This window comes from Notamacropus eugenii, chromosome 2 (assembly GCF_028372415.1).
Source record: "Notamacropus eugenii isolate mMacEug1 chromosome 2, mMacEug1.pri_v2, whole genome shotgun sequence".
Lineage (NCBI taxonomy): Eukaryota > Metazoa > Chordata > Mammalia > Diprotodontia > Macropodidae > Notamacropus > Notamacropus eugenii.
In genome coordinates, this window is record NC_092873.1 from 75,555,938 (window position 1) to 75,574,210 (window position 18,273).

At 39.3% G+C, this 18,273-nt stretch overlaps 1 protein-coding gene across 7 annotated transcripts in view; it reads left to right on the forward strand.

Annotated features, from left to right (window-relative positions):
* Window positions 1–18,273, forward strand: part of LOC140525518 (uncharacterized) — a 98,718-nt gene that overhangs the window by 78,283 nt on the left and 2,162 nt on the right. The window contains exons 1-5 of one of the 7 annotated variants that reach the window (XM_072641002.1): window positions 4,426–4,580; window positions 5,141–5,477; window positions 6,612–6,700; window positions 9,847–9,961; window positions 10,477–10,572. The exons of 1 other annotated variant lie outside the window; for it this stretch is intronic. In XM_072641002.1, the coding sequence (XP_072497103.1) occupies window positions 5,444–5,477; window positions 6,612–6,700; window positions 9,847–9,961; window positions 10,477–10,572 (334 nt within the window). In that variant the 5' untranslated portion in view covers window positions 4,426–4,580; window positions 5,141–5,443. Of the gene's footprint in view, window positions 1–4,425; window positions 4,581–5,140; window positions 5,478–5,767; window positions 5,841–6,611; window positions 6,701–9,846; window positions 10,004–10,476; window positions 10,573–18,273 lie in introns of those variants that run through there. 5 more of the 7 variants (XM_072641004.1, XM_072641007.1, XM_072641003.1 and 2 more) reach the window with 5 other exon arrangements.

Here is an 18,273-nt window from a genome sequence, read left to right on the forward strand (position 1 = left end):
CAAAAAAAATATTAAAAACAAAGAAAGACTGGGCAGAGTAGCAGGAAGAAGTACAATCAATCTCAATCTCACAGCTTTCCAAATAGATCTGGAAAATATCCCATACGCAGTCCTAACAAAGAAATCCAAGAAAAAATTCAGAGAATCATTTTTCTAGTTCAAGGCAAAATAAGGAGATAGAGAGGTCTAACCAAGAAAGGCCAGGCACAGCATTCTAGTGTAGGGAGAGGCTGTGTACCAAGGTAAAGGGATGTCCCAAACCCAGCACAAATGGGCCTACACTTATGCAAAATGCAGGAAGAGATGTCCAACTAGCAACTCTGTTGCTCATTATCCAGTTTTGGGTACAGATATAGAGCAGCTGAAGAGTTGCACATCTATGGGTGGCATTCCAGGAGGAAGATTAGTTATAGACCTTAGACTTTGTACTTAGGAGGAAGTTTAGAAGCAAGCAGAAGCTGTATGGCACTAACCCCAGGAACAGAGCGTCTCAGTTCTAGCTTCCAACCCAGTCTGAAGCCTTCAGAGGTATAATTACAGCAGGAATCCCAGGCCAAAGACAAACCTGCAGTTCTGCGACTCTGAATCAGCAAACCTTTCCAACTGGCAGACAACAGCTGAGTCCAGAAGCAGTCTACTGGAACTTTCACCAAGAAAGCCTATAGGTATCTTGCTTAGACTGAAACCCTGGTCAGGAACTTGCAGAGTTCAGACCAGTAGGGCAGAATTCAAACTTTGCCCTGGGTCAGACCGCTTTGAAGCACTGGGAAGATTGCAGGTCCCCAGTCTGAACTGTCCCTGAGATTATGAAATAAAGCAATACTAAATGTTTCAAGAAAAGAGCAGCAGGATTAGGTCAGATATTTCCTCTAGAAGTTCACAGAATTGGACCCTAACATAAAGTCTGAAGTCAGGATAAATGAATTCTACCATAACTAGCAGGGAAGCTCCAGACACTAACAGAGAAGAGAATGATTCCAAAATAACTAAAAGCAAAGCATCAAAGAGAAACATAACTTGAGTATAAGTTAAACTAATATTCCTGTGAATGATAAAGGTTTATTAAAAGCATGAAAATGGGTTTTTTAAAAAAAATAAATGACAGTGCTAAAGGAAAAAGTAGAAAAGAAATAGAATCTATGAAAGAAAGAACTGGAAAAAAAATTAACAACTTGTCACAAGAGGCACAAAATCTTATTCAAGCAACAAACTCCTTGAAAATTATAATGGACCAAGCAAAACAAATGAAACAAAAAAAATATTAAAATGAAATTTAAAAACTGAAAAAATACAAGAAAATGTAAGATATCTCACAACAAAAACAACTGTCCTGGGAAACTGATTAAGGACATTTGATTTCAAAATCAATGGCGCTCTGGAAGCCAGGACCAAAAAAAAAAAAAGAGACATCTTATTTCAAGAAATCCCAAAAGAAAACTCTAGAATCAGAAGGCCAAGTGGAAATAGAAAGACTGAACAAGCTATTACCTGAAAGACACCCACGAATGAAAAATCCCAATAACATTACATCCAAAATCTAGGGCTTCAAAGTTCTACGAAATTTTTGTCAAAGAAAAAATAATTCAAGGAGCTAGAAATAAAGAATTCAAGTACATACAATTTAGCAGCCACCACTATTAAAACAAAAACAAACAAACCAAAGAGCTTGGAATATAATGTTTCAGAAGAAAGGAAATATGGATTTATGTATCCGCTATGTGCCAGACATTGTGCTAAAACTTTGCAAATGTTGTTGTTTGGTCCTCACAACAACCTTGGAAGGTGTTATCAGTATCTCCATTTTACATTTGAGGAAACTGAGGCAGACAGAAGTTAAGTAATTTATCCAGGTTCTCACAGCTAGTGTCTGTGGTTGGATCTGAATACAAATCTTCCCGACTCCAGACACAGTATTCTATCCATTGAGCTACCTACCTGCAAAACAAATAGATTTACAACCCAGAATAACTGCTCAGCAAAACTGAATATAATCTTACAGAGGGAAAAAAATGAACCTTTAACGAAATGAGAATTCCAAGCATTCCTGATGAAAAGACCAGAGTTGTGTAGAAACTCTTAAGTATAAATACAAGACTTAAGAGAAACAAAAAGGTAAACATGAGTGAACAATCATAAGAAGAGAAAAAAGGCTAAACTGTTCATATTCTAATATGGGAAGGTGACACACGTGTCATCTCTTAACTCTCTTTAGGATTAAACAGAGTTTAATTAGAGGGCTTGGGAATTGTTCTATTATGTTTTGATGATCTTAAAAGAAGAATGGAAAAGGAGAGGGAGAATACACTGGCTGGGGGATAGGGAAAGGAAGGATGGAAAAAATTACCTCATATAATTGGGGTGCACAAGTAAAAGTCCATACAAAGAAGGAGGGTGGGGACTGGCTGACATTTCAACTTCACGCATTTAAACTGGTCAAAGAAGGGAAAAACCACAAGCAAACACTTATAAAAATACATTTCACTAAACCGGTAATGGGGGGTGGAAGGACAAAAAAGAGAAATGAGGGAATAAGGGGGAAGGTAGATTAAAGGAGAGATTAGCACCAAACTCTAATTAAAGATGCATGAAAATATTTACAACAGCTCTTTTTGAAGTGGCAAAGAATTAGAAACTGAATGGATGCCCACCAGTTGGAAATGGCTGAACAAGTTTATGTGATAAATGAGATAGAATACTAAAGTGCTGGAAGAAATGATGAAGGAAATGGTTTCAGAGAAACCTGGAAGACTTTTAGGAACCAGTGCAGAGTGAGATGAACTGAGCCAAAAGAGTCTGTACAGTTTACAATATTGTAAAGATTTTTTTAAAAACTAAAATACCTAGTAATGCTCTGATCAATGCAAGAACCAGCCAGAGGATTCATGATGAAACAGGATTCTGATAGATAGGTGATGTATTCAGAGTACAGATTGAGGCATATTTTTTTGGACATGGTTAATGCAAGGATTTGTTTTACTTTTTACTGTTTTACTATTTGTAACAGGGGTTTTGTTTTTATTTCTCAATTGTAGGAAGAGCAGTGGGAGGGAGAGAAGGCAGATTTTAGTTGATTGAAAAAATTCAATGATGGAAAAAAATATGACTGGAAGGATGAGTAAACAAAAAAAGACTCCCTTGACAAAGATTAACATGCTACAGATGCCTACAACACCACCTCTAAAGAAGAGATTGACTCCAAAACATCAAGTAAAGCCCGGAAGAAAAATAGGGCTTGGAAGCAAATTTATTCTTCTTTCTAAAATTCTAGAATTCTTTGTGAAGAAGTAAATCAACAATTTTAATTTTATAAATGAAATAAGAATATTAGAGGAAAGAACTGGAAAAAATAATTAGATCTTTGGAGTTTAAAATACAGTTATTACAAAAGGCAAAAGATAAGGGGACCCTTTGTCAAATATTTCCTTATACTGTAAAGGGCCTATTCCAGGTTAATCAAGGTTCACCTCCTCAATGTTATCTTGAGCTCCTCACTCTCCCTCATGCTACCTATCCAATGTGTTGTCAAGTCTCATCATTTCTATCCTTCCAATCTCTTCATCTCCTTCCTCTCCCAGCCACCACCCTCACCACCTTTCACCAGCACTACTGCACATGATCATTGGGTCTCTTCCTGCTCCAGTCAGCTGCCAAAGCAATTTTCCTAAAATGTAGGTCTGACCTTTTTAAGGTCCAATAAACTCGGGTGCCTCCCTGTTATTTCCAATATCAAATACAATTCCTCTAATATTTAAAGTATTCATAACCTGGCCCTTTCCTACCCTTCAGCGTACTTACACAGCGGTCTCGCCCCCCTCATGAACTCTCATGATCCAGCTATCATGGCCTCAAGCTGGTTCCCATTCATGTCTGCTTCCGGCCCTCCTTCAAGACCCAGGTCTGCCTAATACAGGGGAGACTTTGCCTTTGCCTTCACGTAGTTATTTACAAGTCGTTCCTTCCATTAGGATGTAAGCTCTTTCAAAGCTCTGCGCTTAGCATCGTGCCTGACACATAGTAACAACAACGATACAATGTATCAGTCACATTATTATCACACGTAGTAAGAACTTGAAGGCTTGAGGACTGCCCTCCACGTGCACCTCTGTTCTCCGCAGACTCCAGCACCAACACCTCCTCCTACGTGAGGGTTTTCCGGACCCCGCAGCTGGCTCCCGGGGCCTCCCTCCAAAGGGCTGGCATTTACTTTGCCTATATTTGGTATATACTTCTGTGGGCAATCGGTGGGTGAACAGACCCTTATTACGGCCCTACTACGTGCCAGGCACTGTGTTCAGGGCTGGGGACGCAAACAAAGACAAAAGGCGCTCCCCGCCATCACGGGGCTGACAGAAATAACGGAGCAAACTGCACACAAAGGAGATACAAGCAGGAGAAATTGGGGGGCCGGACGGGGCGCGGCGCAGCGGGGGTGGGGGTAAGGAGGAAGGGATGAGCAGGGGAGGCGCCGCCCGTGCGGGGTCTGGCGGCAGCCGCGTTCCGAGGCTCGGAATGCGCAGGCGCGAATCCCTCTCTGGCCTGGAAGCCCGTGGTCTTTGTCCACTCTGGAGGCGGCGTGGGAGGTGAGTGTGGGGGGCGGCCAGCCTCCATGCCCACGCCCCGGCGGGGCAGAATGGCGGCCCCCAGCAGGCCCAGGAACCTGGGGATCTGGCTGGGCGGGGGAGGGGCAGGCCGAAAGGGGGGGTGGCGGGAGCGCCCTTGCGGGGGTGGGGCCTCAGACCTTCGTGCGCTGCCCCGCCTGGCAGCCTGGGGTGCCCTGGGAAGTGGAGTCAAATCGCCCCGCCCTCTGACCCCGCTCCCCACGCCGTGTGTCTGTTCGTCTGTATCTCTGTCTGTGTGTGTCTGTCTATGTCTGTGTCCTCATATGGGGTGGGAGGGGGAGGGGGAGGGGGAAGGCATGTTTGTGTTTGGGAGCGGAGACGTTTATGTGTCTCCATGTCCTACCCACCCCAGGAGCGCTGCCCTCCTTCATGGTGCTTGATGGCTTGTTCGCTTTCTGGCCATGCGCGCCCCTGCATCTTTTTTGCATGACTCTCAAGGCCTCAGCCTAGGTCTGAGGCCCCCAGGTACCCCCTGCTTGACCCAGCCCTATGTCTCCCTCCCATCCTCCCACCCCCATCAGCAGCCTTTGGTGGACCGTGCTGGAGCCGAGTCCAGACGTCAGGGCCGTCTGTTAGAGGATGAATGTTGACAGCTAAAGAGACGTGGCTGCTCAACTCCCAAGCCCTCGACCCGAAGGTGGAAGCCACCAGCCTATGGAACAGGGGCCTGTTGTGTAGGAAAGAAGATTGATAGACACTCCTCAGAGCCCCTGGGCAGAGGCAGGAGATTCACAGAAGAGAGCAGCCCAGCAGATCCTGGACATTCCGCCCAGAGAGATCAAGACTTGGAAGTCCATCAGCAGAGCCCAAATTGCTGGTTAAATATGGAGAAGTCAACTCAGGTGATTGAGGAGGAAGGTGAGGATGGCACTCTAGGTGGTGAGGTTAACTTTTAGTAGAAAACAAGAAAACAGACACCTGAGTAGAATAATGGGGGAGAGGAAAATCTGCTTGGGATCAGTGAAAGAAAATGGAGCCTCAGTATAAGTCTCTTATATCCCATTATCTGACCCATTTCCCCCTTTCCAACTCTTATTTGTGCATCAGTGTACCTTCTGAAGTTAGAAGGGACACACCTTATTCTGTGTTGCTTCTGCAGTTGAGGTTAAGGGGATGACGTATTTAATACTTCTCCTTACCCTCCACAGGTTGAAGCCAGCCGGAGGTGGCATCATGGTGTAATCGAAGGAGTTAAAATTGACTGGGAGTTAAAAGTCCTAGGTTCAGATCTAATACTATCATGTCTTAGCTGTACAACCTTGAGTGGCTCATTTAATATCTCTAATAATACCTGTACTACCCACCTCACAAAATTGTGGTGAGACTTGAGATATCCTATAAAGAACTTTCTTGCAGGAATTTGCTGTATAAAATGTTAGCTGCTGTTAATTTATTCTGACATTAAATAAATGAATATGAAGATTTGCTTTCCTAATTATCAAAGCTTTTTTGTAGCAATGATTTCATTTCGTCCATACAAAAATACCACTTTAAATAAACAAGTAACTGACTTTCAACCACAACTAGTGATAGAGCCTGTAGTAGAACTCTCAGTTCTCTGTTCTTTCTAGGTGACCTACGTCAGTAAAATTTTCATATTGGCGAAGCCATTTCCCCTCCCAAAAATCTCAGCATTTCGTTTCCTCAAACATTCTATAAGCAAGAGTGAGCCATAGGATTTTTGTTTTAAGTAAAAATTTAGATTTCCTTACTGAATGAAGAGGTGAATGAAATACAGAGAGGTTTACACAGTTTTGGAGAGAGAGTTGGAACTTCAGCCATTTATGTTCTAACTCCCATAGCAGAACTTTCCCCTAGCTCATAGGGACAGTTGGGTACTTAAGTATCAATGACTCTGGCAGTGCTTTCCTATCTTGAGAGCAGATGAGGCTAGCTTCTGTTTCGTTTGAAGGAGATCTTATAGTAATTGTAGGGCTGTACCTAGTTGATTATTTAGGCCTTTTCCTAATGTTATCATTTCTCCTTTCCCAGCTCAGTCTTCTCAGGACTCTTCCCTTCCCCAAGAACGGATGACCCAGGAGGTAGGAACAGCTGCTCTTCGACTGACAGCCAGGTCCCATGTAAGTTGGACTTCCTTCCCTCCCATGAAATGGACTCGTAGTTCTCAGAATGTGGACACTTGCCCCTCTTCCCCTCCAACCCCCAGCTCTAGAGTTTTTCAATCTTAACAGAAATTCAGAACTGAGCCCTCATTCCAGAACATTAACTAAATTATAGGATCTTGGAATTAGAGATGCAGGTATCCCAATTTCAGGATGCTGTCATCCTATAAACCTACTTAGTTCTTAACTATAACCACTGTCTCTACCTCCTCTTTGCTGCTTGTGGTAAAGCAGAGTGAACCTCTTTGAGAATGCTCTCCATTTGCATGGTGCCCTCTCTCAGTTCTCTTGATCTTTTCACTCAGCAATTATCCTTTCACTTAATTAACCAGGATTCAGACAGTATCCAGCATCTTTATACTCTGTGCTATGTGTATGTTGTAATGTAATTACAAAAATATAAGATACATATTCATCTAAATCAAAACACTTTTAGTCCTGAAATGTATGTTCACATTCTTTCTTACAGTTGTGGAAGAAGTGTCTTCCTTCCCACCTGTACTCTGGATTGTTCTTTTTTACCTTTTAGGAACATTACTAATACATCCTTCATTGTCATCCTCATTGGCAGCCCTGTTTCTCCTTACATAGATTAGCTAGCTCCATTCCCAATATTCTACTGTCTGGTTTTTTCTCCTGGAACTCTATGTGGCTTTTCCTGAAGATCACTGATGCTTCCTGTGTAGTCAGACTCCTTTACCATTTCCCAGAGTACGGCCTTTTGGGTCTTTTTGGCACATGACTCTTAACTACCTTCCTTAACTGTGAGTATATTGCATTGTCTTGATTTTCACACAGGTCAGCAGAACTCTGTAACCTAGAGACAGGAATAAAGAAGGATTAACTTTATTTCAAGATTGAGAATTGTTATGACAGGGACAAAGGGAGTCCAGGATTCTATGGAGAGCAGTGTTGAATTTAAAATGGGAAAGAACGAATGTTTAATCCTACTCTTCAGTGAAGGAGAAGAATAAGTATGGTGCTTTTAAGGATGATAAGATCATAAGTTTAGAGTAGGAAAGTAACTTGGAGCTCATCTAGTCCAACCTGTTTAAAATCAACATTTGAGGAAGACAGCCAAAGAGTTTAAGTGATTTGGTTGGCCAAGGTCATATGAGGTAGTAAGCGACAGACAAGATATGAACTTAAGTATGCTCCTTGAGAATAAGACTTGCTTCATTTCTTTATTCTTTTGGAGGGGATCCTTAACCCCAGCAAATACCTGGAACATGATAAGCATTTGCTATATGACAGTTGAATGATCGGCATGGTAGGTAAGGAAGTTGTACTCACAAGTTCTGACAGCAGTCAAGTTTGAGATCTTGGACATAAGGCTGTGCCATATAATAATGAGATATAAGGATGTGGTCTTGGCAGTGATTAATGGATATAAGTGAAAGGTCAGTAGAGTTCAGAAGGTCAGGAAACTGTATTGTGGTGGCAGATGGATGATCAGCATGGATTCTAGAGTCATTAAGACAGGTACTAAAGTTATCCAAGAAGCTAGATGTTGGTCAGAAGGGGAGAGAGGGTTTTGTGCTACATGATAGTACCACAAGATTAGATTTTTGAATGAAGCGGGGATGATGGGCTAGTGGTCTGGAATTGGCACTGGTATGCAAGGAGAAGGTGTATCTTTCTTCCATTGTTTAAGAGATTGCAGGAGAAAAGGAGTGATCTTGGCATAGCTAGTTTTCTAGTAAGGTGAGGTGGTAAAAGAAAGGTGAAATTTTCAAATTTCAGGAGAATTTGCGCCAAATCAATTAGGGATTCAGCAGGGACAAGTAGAAAGGGATTATTAAGGAGACATTTGAAGGAAAGTATGGTATGAGTTAGCTGGATAGATGTGAAAATTAGAGTTAAGGCACGCACGCACGCAGCACTGTGCTAGGCCACAAGAGATACAAAGACTGAAAAAACCCCTTGCCTTCAAGTACCTTATATTCTGTTGTGTTCTTTAATATGTATTTAGTGCCTGCAGCATCATTCCTTCCAGAGGAATAGGGAGTCCTTTACCAAACTTCCAGAGAGTCTTTTATAATTTGACTTAGAGCAGATAGCAAGGATTCTATAGAAACTCTTGTCAAATGATATTTAAGATACTTTTGGTCATTGAGAGGTCAGAACAGTGCACACAATAACTTTTGGACAAGTTTGTCTAATGTTCATCTTTGTATGAGATAAAGTTTCTAGAGTTGAGTCCTTCAAAGCTTTCTAGAATGTGAAAATTTTGGACTCCTAATGTAGTCAGGCTTCCTACTTTTAAGTGTCATTGTTACTATCCCTTTCCAAACGTTTGAGGGAATTTTTGCACATGCAGGCCTTAGGAGTCCCTTTCTTACTAGTAAAGCATTACTACACTAGCATTTGAGGAAAAAAACACCAATTATGTACAGGTAAACAATTATGAGTACTGTTACAAAAATTAGTCGTGTCTGGTTTTGGACTCAGGAAGTAGTTCTTTTGGACCTAGATTCATTTCCTCCTTTGCTCCCAAATTTTATCTCTACCTTTATCTCAATCCTCACCAAGATAATTTTCTACTAGGCTTTCCCAAAAATTATGTAATTCTTATAATTCTTCACTGTTTCTACCTTAAAATCCAAGTTATATTACCTATTTACTACCTTTTTTGACTGTATATGCCTTGGAATGCCATTCCTCCATGTCTGTAGCTCTTTAAGTCCTACCATCTACATGAAGCTCTTAATACCATCCACTGTGATATTTCCATTCTCTGAACTGTGAAGTAATTACTTTTCCCAGGCCTGATAACTGTTTTGTTTTATGCTCCAATTTCTTGCTTTTCTCTCTTCTTAATAGTAGTATTGTAAACTTTTAAGGGATAGGGACCATGTCTCATACTTCTAAAAAACAAATATTCTGCAATATAGCACAGTATCAAAACTTATATGCTTGAGTTGAAATACTTCATTTGAGACTAATGGTGTAATTGTCACTTCTCATATATCTTATCTGCTTTCCTTAGTACTGCTTATTTCACTACTCTTCTAGGAACCATGTAGGATTTTTAGGGGGTGGGGAAGTGCCACTGTTGGCAGGAGATGATTTTAGGGTGAGTAAAAATGTGTTTGGTGTTTCAGGAATCAGTGACATTCAAAGATGTGGCTATGGACTTCACCCCAGAGGAATGGGGGCAGCTGGATCCTGCTCAGAGGGATGTCATGCTGGAGAACTATAGGAACCTGGTCTCTTTGTGTAAGGACAGTTCTCCCTTGTGACTCAGAATCTGGCTTTAGGGTATTAGTTGTTTTTTATATATATTTATAGCATCTGAAATTTTTGCTGAATTTTGATTTGGGTTTAAGGGACCAAAGATTCCTAATTTCCTCTTTGGCTTAGGAAAAAGACATTAACTCTCTCTGTTAAATTAGAAATGGGCAACATTGTTGTGCTACCCCTGAGGGCTATAGTTTTCCTATTTTATATTCCCTTTGTCAGAGAATCTCCTCTAAGGTATCAGTACAGATACTTCTGTGGGTGGGAAATTACCATCTTATAGCAAGGAAAGTGAAATAAATTCCCTGACTAGTCCTCCCCACTCTCCTGGGAAACAGAATTCTAAACACCTTTGTCCACCATACCTTTCTCTGGGCCTTTTTTTTTTTTTTTGCTTTCGCTTCCTTATTGACCAAGAGGCTGGAACTGAGCCCTGGGATAGTTCTTTGGGCCCATGACAAATGTCAAAGTCCCGTTTCTTTCCCAATGAACAGGGCTTCCGGTTTCCAAACCTGATGGGAACTCTAATTTTGATCAAGGAGAAAATCAATGGATGATGGAGAGAAAAGTCCCAAGAGGCACCCATCCAGGTGAGCAAATAAAAATCAGGCAAGTGAGCTAGGGTGTTAAGTCAGATGTCTTCCATTAATGTGACAGTGGCAGCTTTGAATTATTATTTTGACTTACTGTTCTCTCCTTGCTCCTGTCTTCTTCTCCATCCCCCTTTCACTCCTCCTGATATCTGTCCTTTCTTCTCTCCATACTTATAAAAGAGAAGTCTTCTTTATCTGTTTCTTTTTTAGTTTTATCTATTCTACAGCATCTGACTCTTTTTTTCACTTTTATTTTATTCCCTACCTTACAGTTAAGACTTTGACAGCTTTGTTGAAACTATAATACTACTTCCTTCTCATCAAAAGCCTTTTCTAAGTCCTCAACCTCCTTTATTTTTGGTAATTTGATTCTCTTTACTGTCTTCTACACATTCAATGCTAGATATCACTTTGCTACTTTTTTATCTTTGTACTTCTTTGATCAACCCCCTGCCCCCTTTTTTTGGAAGATCCTCAGCAGCTTTTATCTCTTCAAGTCCTACACATACTTTGTGTAAAGAAAGGGAGAGGAACACTGAGGCAGTCAGTCAGCTAGGAGAATGTTTCAGTGATTCAGGTTGAGAAGATAAGGGTTCTCACAGTGAAAATGGAGAGTAATTAACTTTTTAAAGACATTCTTCCCATACATTGTCCATACATTGTGTGACTTTACATCCTAGATGGTTCTCCTACCTCATAAACTACTATCTTGTTCACTGTCTCCTTTTCTTCTCCATTTCCTCTTCCCCTCCCTCACACCCCCATTAATTATGGGATTCTTCAAAGCTCTGTCCTATGCCTTTGCTTTTCTCTCTACATGTTTAGTTTTATAGAGAGACCTTGTATTCTTTGACTTCAATAACTGCTCCTTTTATATAGTTCGTAAAGGTACATTGACATATTGAGAACTTAATAAATGTCTGTTGAATTAAATCAAAATCCTTTCTATGTTAATGATGACCCTAAAAGTTTGTATTATAAACCCTGACTGATCATTTTACATTCCAGCCCTATATTTCCACCTGCCTGTTAGAATTTGTTTCCCACTGATCCCTATTCTTCTTATCCTCCCTGTGATCAAAATCTCATTTTTAATATATAGTAGTTATATTCCTATAGCCTAGGCTAGAAACTTGTTTTTGGCCACTCCTTTTCCTTCCTTACCACTTCTTATAAATTATTCTTTTTATTCACCCTTTACTTAACACTGCTAGTGATATACCATGGACCCTAATGATATCATATTTGCATTATTGTTATATTCTGAATAATTTTCCTCACTCTTGGCTTTAAAAGGTGGAAATCTTTCACAGTGCTATCAAGTGATGGGCAGAACTTAAATAAATAGAAAATACATTGGGGTATTTTGAGAACTAAATAGGGACTACTTCTTTAATAATTATTTAATTCTGATATGGAATCCTGTTTGGTGTATGTAGGGGATAATAAATAGGCTTGACTGAAGTTTGCGTAGTTTGAAGTACATTTGTAAAATTGGTTATATATATGAATGCTCAGCAGGATCTTTCAAAACTTAAGCAAATGAACTTGTACTTGATGTAAACAGCTTCATTATCCATGTACCAGGTGAATTAAAATAGGGAGAAACTAGAAGTAGAAAAGATCAGCTAGAAGGCTGATAGAGCAGTTTAAATGTTGATGGCCTCGGTAGCAATGGGAATAAAGAAAAAGAGATAGGACAAGAGTGCTAGGACTGGAGTCAGGAAGACCTGAGTTCAAATTCGACCTCAGATACTTCATACCTCTGTGACCAGAGGCAAGTCAGCTAACCTCTGGCAACCTCAGTTTATGCCACTGTAAAATGGGGATGATGATAATAGCACCCACCTCCTAGGGTGGTTATGAGAATCAAATGAGATCAGATTTGTAAAGTGCTTAGTACAGTGTCTGGCAAATAGTGGCACAACAAATGCTTGTTTGTTTCCTAATTTGAAAAAACATTTCAAAGAAAGAATTTACATGTCTTAGTGAAATATGAGCTTTGAGAGCAAAAGGAAAATATTCTATTTTTTGCATCTAGAAAAATGGGGAAATGGTGATATTTTAAATCTGAGATAAGGAATTTGTGAGGGCTAGCCATTTTGGAGAGAACAGTGATAAGTTTGGTTTAGGACAGCTAGAGTTCGTTGACAGTTGCTTTCATTTTATGTTTAGATTTGTAAGGCTAGTATCTCAGACAGTGTTCAGTATAACATCCCAGTTGGAACAAAGTTAAAAAGAAAAAACAGCATCCAAAAATCTTAGTGTTGCAAGGAACTTTAGCGACTATTTAGTCCAAACCATGTACTACCATGCAAGTGCAATAAATTGTCATGCATCTGCTTGAAGACCTCAAGGAAGGAAGAACCTACTACTTCCCAAGATCTCCCATTCCTCTTTTAGAAAGTTTTGATAAATTCTTCATTTAAGGAAGTTAACTAGATTTAACTAGTTAAAATGCTTTTCCCAATAAAATATAAATGCCTTGAAATCACAGGATACTTTGTTTTTCTTTTTGGTGTCTCTTGCATCTAGCATGATGCCTCCTACATAATGAATTCTTAGTAAATGTAGGTTGAATTGAATTGAAATTCTACCACTTAGAGGCCAAAAAGAACACATCTAATCCCTCTTTCATATGAAGTCATTTTAAATATTTGAAGATAGCTACCATACATCCCTTAATTCTTCTTTCTTCTAGACTAGGCATTTCCAGTTCTTTAAAGCTTGTCTTTTCTAAAATGTGGTTTCGCAAACTGAATACAGCATTCCAGAAATGGCCTTATAGAATTAGCCTTTTTAGCTGCCTTGTCACACATTGTTAATTTTTATTTGCTGTAACATGAGGCCCCAGATCTTTTTCACAGGAACTCTTGTCTAACTATACCTTCCCTTATCCTGTACTTGTGAAATTGATTTTATTAACCAAGGCATAAGACTACATTTGACTATGTTATTGAAATTGGTTTGTAACATTTTATTTGCCATTTTTGTTTTTTCCTTTCTAATCTAAGAATCATTTTCCTTATCAGAGAAAACAAGCAAAATAGTTCTGCCTTCTATTACTACTCTAGTCATACATCTAGTCATACATCCTACCTTTCCTTTTTTACCAAAATATAACTTTAAAAAAATCTTTTTTGTTGTACTTTATATTTCTGAGAGGCAGTATATATGATGAAAAGTTGGCCTTTGAAGTCTGGAAAGTCTGGGCTAACGTCCTGACTCTGATACATACTGGCTATGTGACCCTGAGTACATCACAACCTCTCAGTGCGAGACTATAAATTATTGGTACCACCTTAGTGTTCCATGTGGTGGTGCCTGTGCCCCAGTGCTACAATGTGGCTTCTCTGCTGGTTGCCTCTGATGTTGTAGTTCCTGTGTCCTGCAGATCAGTTGAGGAAAGTGGAAGCTCATTGTCTGAACTGCAGGGACAAACTGAAACTGAACTACTTCCCGATCCAGATTCTGTAAGTAATGAAAGCACCCAAGCCTGGGTAGACAGTATAGTATAGAACTGATGGAATAGCTGGTGTAAAACTGTGAAGTCAATGATGATTATATCTGATTATAAGAAAGACAAAAGACAAAAGTTTCATATTCCATTACTGGCAGTTTTGATGCTAAAGTAGAAGACTCTGAATACATTATTAAAGAGCCATTTTTTCTGATTGAGTCTGCAGCAGATATTACTATAAAGGGAGAACAGTATAATCTAGAAGCTATACACACAGTACATCACTAACAGAGTAATAGTACTGAAAGCCTTCAAAAATGGATTGTGAGGTGAGAAATAGTACGATTAGAAAATTTCACATGATGAATTCTAAATATTTCATAAGACCTGATAGAAGTTTCAGGCATAAACAGCAATGACTGTACATTAATCTTCTTTTACATATCTTGGTGTCACTTTTGTGCCAGACTGATACCGTGTTAATTCTTTGCTCCAAGCATTTCCAATAGAGTTAATGGGAGTATAAATCTTGCCTTGATCATGGCAGGGGAGGAGTTCCTTTCTACTGGGCACAGGCATTGAACTCAGTGTTCTTTTCCCTGGTCAGTGGCTCATGGGACAAGATAGGAGGGGAATTCTCCGCTACTGAGGAAAAAAGGTATAGGTCCTTGGCCCTTGCTGTCTTTGGTAAAGGCAGGAAGTCTTGCCTGTGAAGATGCAGCTGACAAGAGTCCTAGTTCAAGCCCTGGTCATTGACTTATGGACCCAAGAGGAAGAGGATTTTCCCTACCACTGAAGTTAGAGGTGCAGTGACCTGCCCTTTTCCTTCTCTAGAGAACACAGAGGGTAACAGATGAGGCTATCTGTCCCATCCTATCCATGAAGGTATGGCCCCTAGAAAACTTAGTCTCATCTTCAGTCAGTAGCTCATGAACTAAAGGGAGGTACTAGTGGTTTGGTTGGATTCTGACTAGAAAGGACAATTTCAAGAGGCATTACAGGAAACTCTGTTAATTGTGCATTGACTTACCACTACCAGAGGCCAGTGGTGAATGTGAACAAGGTCCAGAAGCTCAACAGCATAAGCACTGAAACCTATAGGGAGGAATAGGGAAGGGGAAAGAGGAAAAATAATCTGGGTTGTGGGGGGAATAGAAGGAGAGATTCCACTCAAGGACTTAGGTAATACCTGTTGGATAAAAAAGCTGATCTCTGAGCTAGGGTGGGAGAAGGGGCTGGCAGTGATCATTTCACTATCTAGGGGTTTTATAGAGTTCTTCAAGATGTTGCCCTTCTCTGTCACCCTATGAGCCAACCTCACACTGGTAGGGCCTGTCTTCAAGTGCATATTAAGAACTTGGTATATTAACAATGAATGACCTTACATCAAGAAGTAGAGTAGGAGATGGTCCTTATTGGATACACAGGGAAAGCCAAAAAGCATTGTGATTCAGGAAGACAACTAGGAACTTTCCACAGCAAATTAAAACTGCATCACAAGTCAAATTTATAAGTTGAACCCAGATTAAAAAATGGAGTCCAAGAAACATCAAAGGATCACACAGCAATGCATATTTTTACTGCACCAATATTTCATTTTGGGGCACTGGAAGTAGAAACCAAGAATGATGTGGTCATGACAGAATATGACCAAATAGGCCCTCTTTTTTAGCACTTGGCTGAAAAGTGTGTTTCCTTATTCGATTTAGTTAGCTTTTCAATGTATGTTATGATTGAACTGAGGATATTCTATGGCTAATTCCAGAGCAATATGAGCAGCCAGAGTAAAAATAGCCTGAAAGAAAAAATTGGAAAAGTGAATTTCAGTCTTTGATTTCAGAAGCATTACATAATTATCCACAGTGATACATTATAGTTTAACTTAAAAATATTTTTGTATTTATTTAGCCATTGAATATCAAAAAAAAAATCATACCCAGATATTGTATGTTAATATTTCAGTAAACAAAAGTAATAAAATCCGATAGAATTCCCTTGTTTTTGGTTTGCTTTTTTTTTTAACTTACTGGACTTAAAATTTCACGGAACACAGTTTTAAATGTGAAAAACTATTGTATAAGATGAAAAGAATTCCCAGAGACAGCTTTCAGAAATAAAAATCCTTTAGCATAGTTTTAGAAAACTCATAAGAACCTGGATTTTCTATGCTCTTCAAATTTCTCTTCCCAAGTCCACAGCTGGGCAATTATTCTCTTATGGGAAGATTTGCAAGAAACGAAAACGTAATAATAGCTTCATACATTTCAGTATTGTTTGATTTTGTATCTTTTGGAAAGGATGAATTGTTTTTTTAATAAGAAGACTTCAATTGTGGCGAAGATGCTGATCTGCTTTGGGAGAAGATCACCAGGAGCTTCACATTCATATGAAATTACAGGACCTGTTAAAAAAAAAAATTCTCACCAGATTCAGATTATTCAGAGTTTTAGCATTCTTAATACTTTTTAGTGGATCATACCTAGCTTTTGTATTCATTCTGTTACCTTCTTATACTTGCATCTTTTGTACTTCTTTCTTATCTCAATCTAAGAAGTTTCTTATTAGCTTCATTAGGCATTTGTCTTCGGAATCTGATTGCTGAGAACTTCAGAGGCTTACATCCTTTATAGATTTTTTGACCATGGAATCCTGACTGTCCTTTTTTTGAATCCTTTGAAATCCATTTTCCCATAATCTGAAGTATATATCAGCTGTGCCATGCTTCAGTGTTGTTAATCATAAACTCTTATGAGCTCCCAAAAAGCTCCTTTTGTTTTTCAGCAGTCACTTTTTCCTTGTTGGCCAAAAATAGGTTCAGAGTAATATTTGCCTTTGTATTTTTTCTCTACTTTTCAAAGAAGAATGAAATTATCATTAAAGTAAAAAAATTATTTGCTAGTCTTTTTTCAGCAGAGAATAAGAATTCCAGCAGATGTCTGAAATAAGTTCCCTATCACTACGTCGTGCCTCCCTGCCTAGTATGTGTTCTGTTTCCTCAACTTACCTCATCTCTCTCTGTCTGGTTGGGCCAGTGACAGTATTGTTTCTGTTTCTCTAAACATTGATTTTTATCCAGGTATTCTCTACCTACTTCCCCCAGTTTTAGATTTCTTCACATAAATATAATTATATTATGCTGTTCAGTTATTCTTTTTGTCTCCTGTTCCTCTTTTAAAATTCTTTTTGAACTTAAATGAGTGGAAAAGAAAAAGGATTGTATCTAAAACTCACACATCTGTTACATATTGCTTGCTTTTTAAAGTGTATTACAAATTCAGTGTATAATTTTCAAAACTGGCCGTGTTGGATATTAATTTTGCTCTCTTCTATTAAATATACTTCAATGACCCTCTTTTATGTGGGATGATCACATTATTAATAACTATTAATAACTTCTTCCTCTCGCCTCTCCCACTGGAAGGAAAAGTCTTGTGATGTAGTCAAACAAAACAAGTTTCATTCTATACCATTGGCCCATCACCTCTCTGTCAGGAGATGGGTAGTGTGCCTCGTGTCCTCTGGCATTATGGTTAACGATTGCACTGATCAGAATTCTTTAGTCTTTCTAAGAGCTGTTGATGATGTTTTTGTTAGATTGATTCTCCTGATTCTTTTCACTTACCACTGTATCAGTTCATAGAAGTCTTTCCAGGTTTCTCTGAAACTATCCCTTTTGTCATTTATGGTGCAGTAATATTCTCTTATATTACTATAACAATTTGTTCAGCTATTCCTCTTTAGAATGTACTTCCTTTGAGGACAAGGACCACTTTTCATTATTTCTGTTTTGTGGGGTTAAGTGCTTACCAGGTTCTAAGTGTGGAACATACAAATAGAAAAATAGACAGCCCTCGACCTCAGAGCTTGCCTTTTAATGGGTGAGACAATGCATGTGGAGGGTTTTAGCAGCAAGTCAGAAGGGTCCCATAGTCCTTAGGGTGCAGCAGCAGAGTAGATGTTTAATACCTCTACAGTCATTTTCACTTAAAACATTTTGTAAGTTTCTGATGCTGAACTCTTTGGAAGTGCCGAGGACTTTGGTGGCAAGAATTTTCTTTATCTGCAGGAGCGTTTGCCAGGCTGCATGTCCATATAAATTGCTTGCCAGGATTAAATGAGATAATATTTATAGCGTTTAACAGTGCCTGACACATAGTAGGTGTTTAATGATGGCTAAAAGTACTGGGCTGAAAATATTGCTATTCCTAGTACTCTTGGATCCAGTGACCTAGGCTATC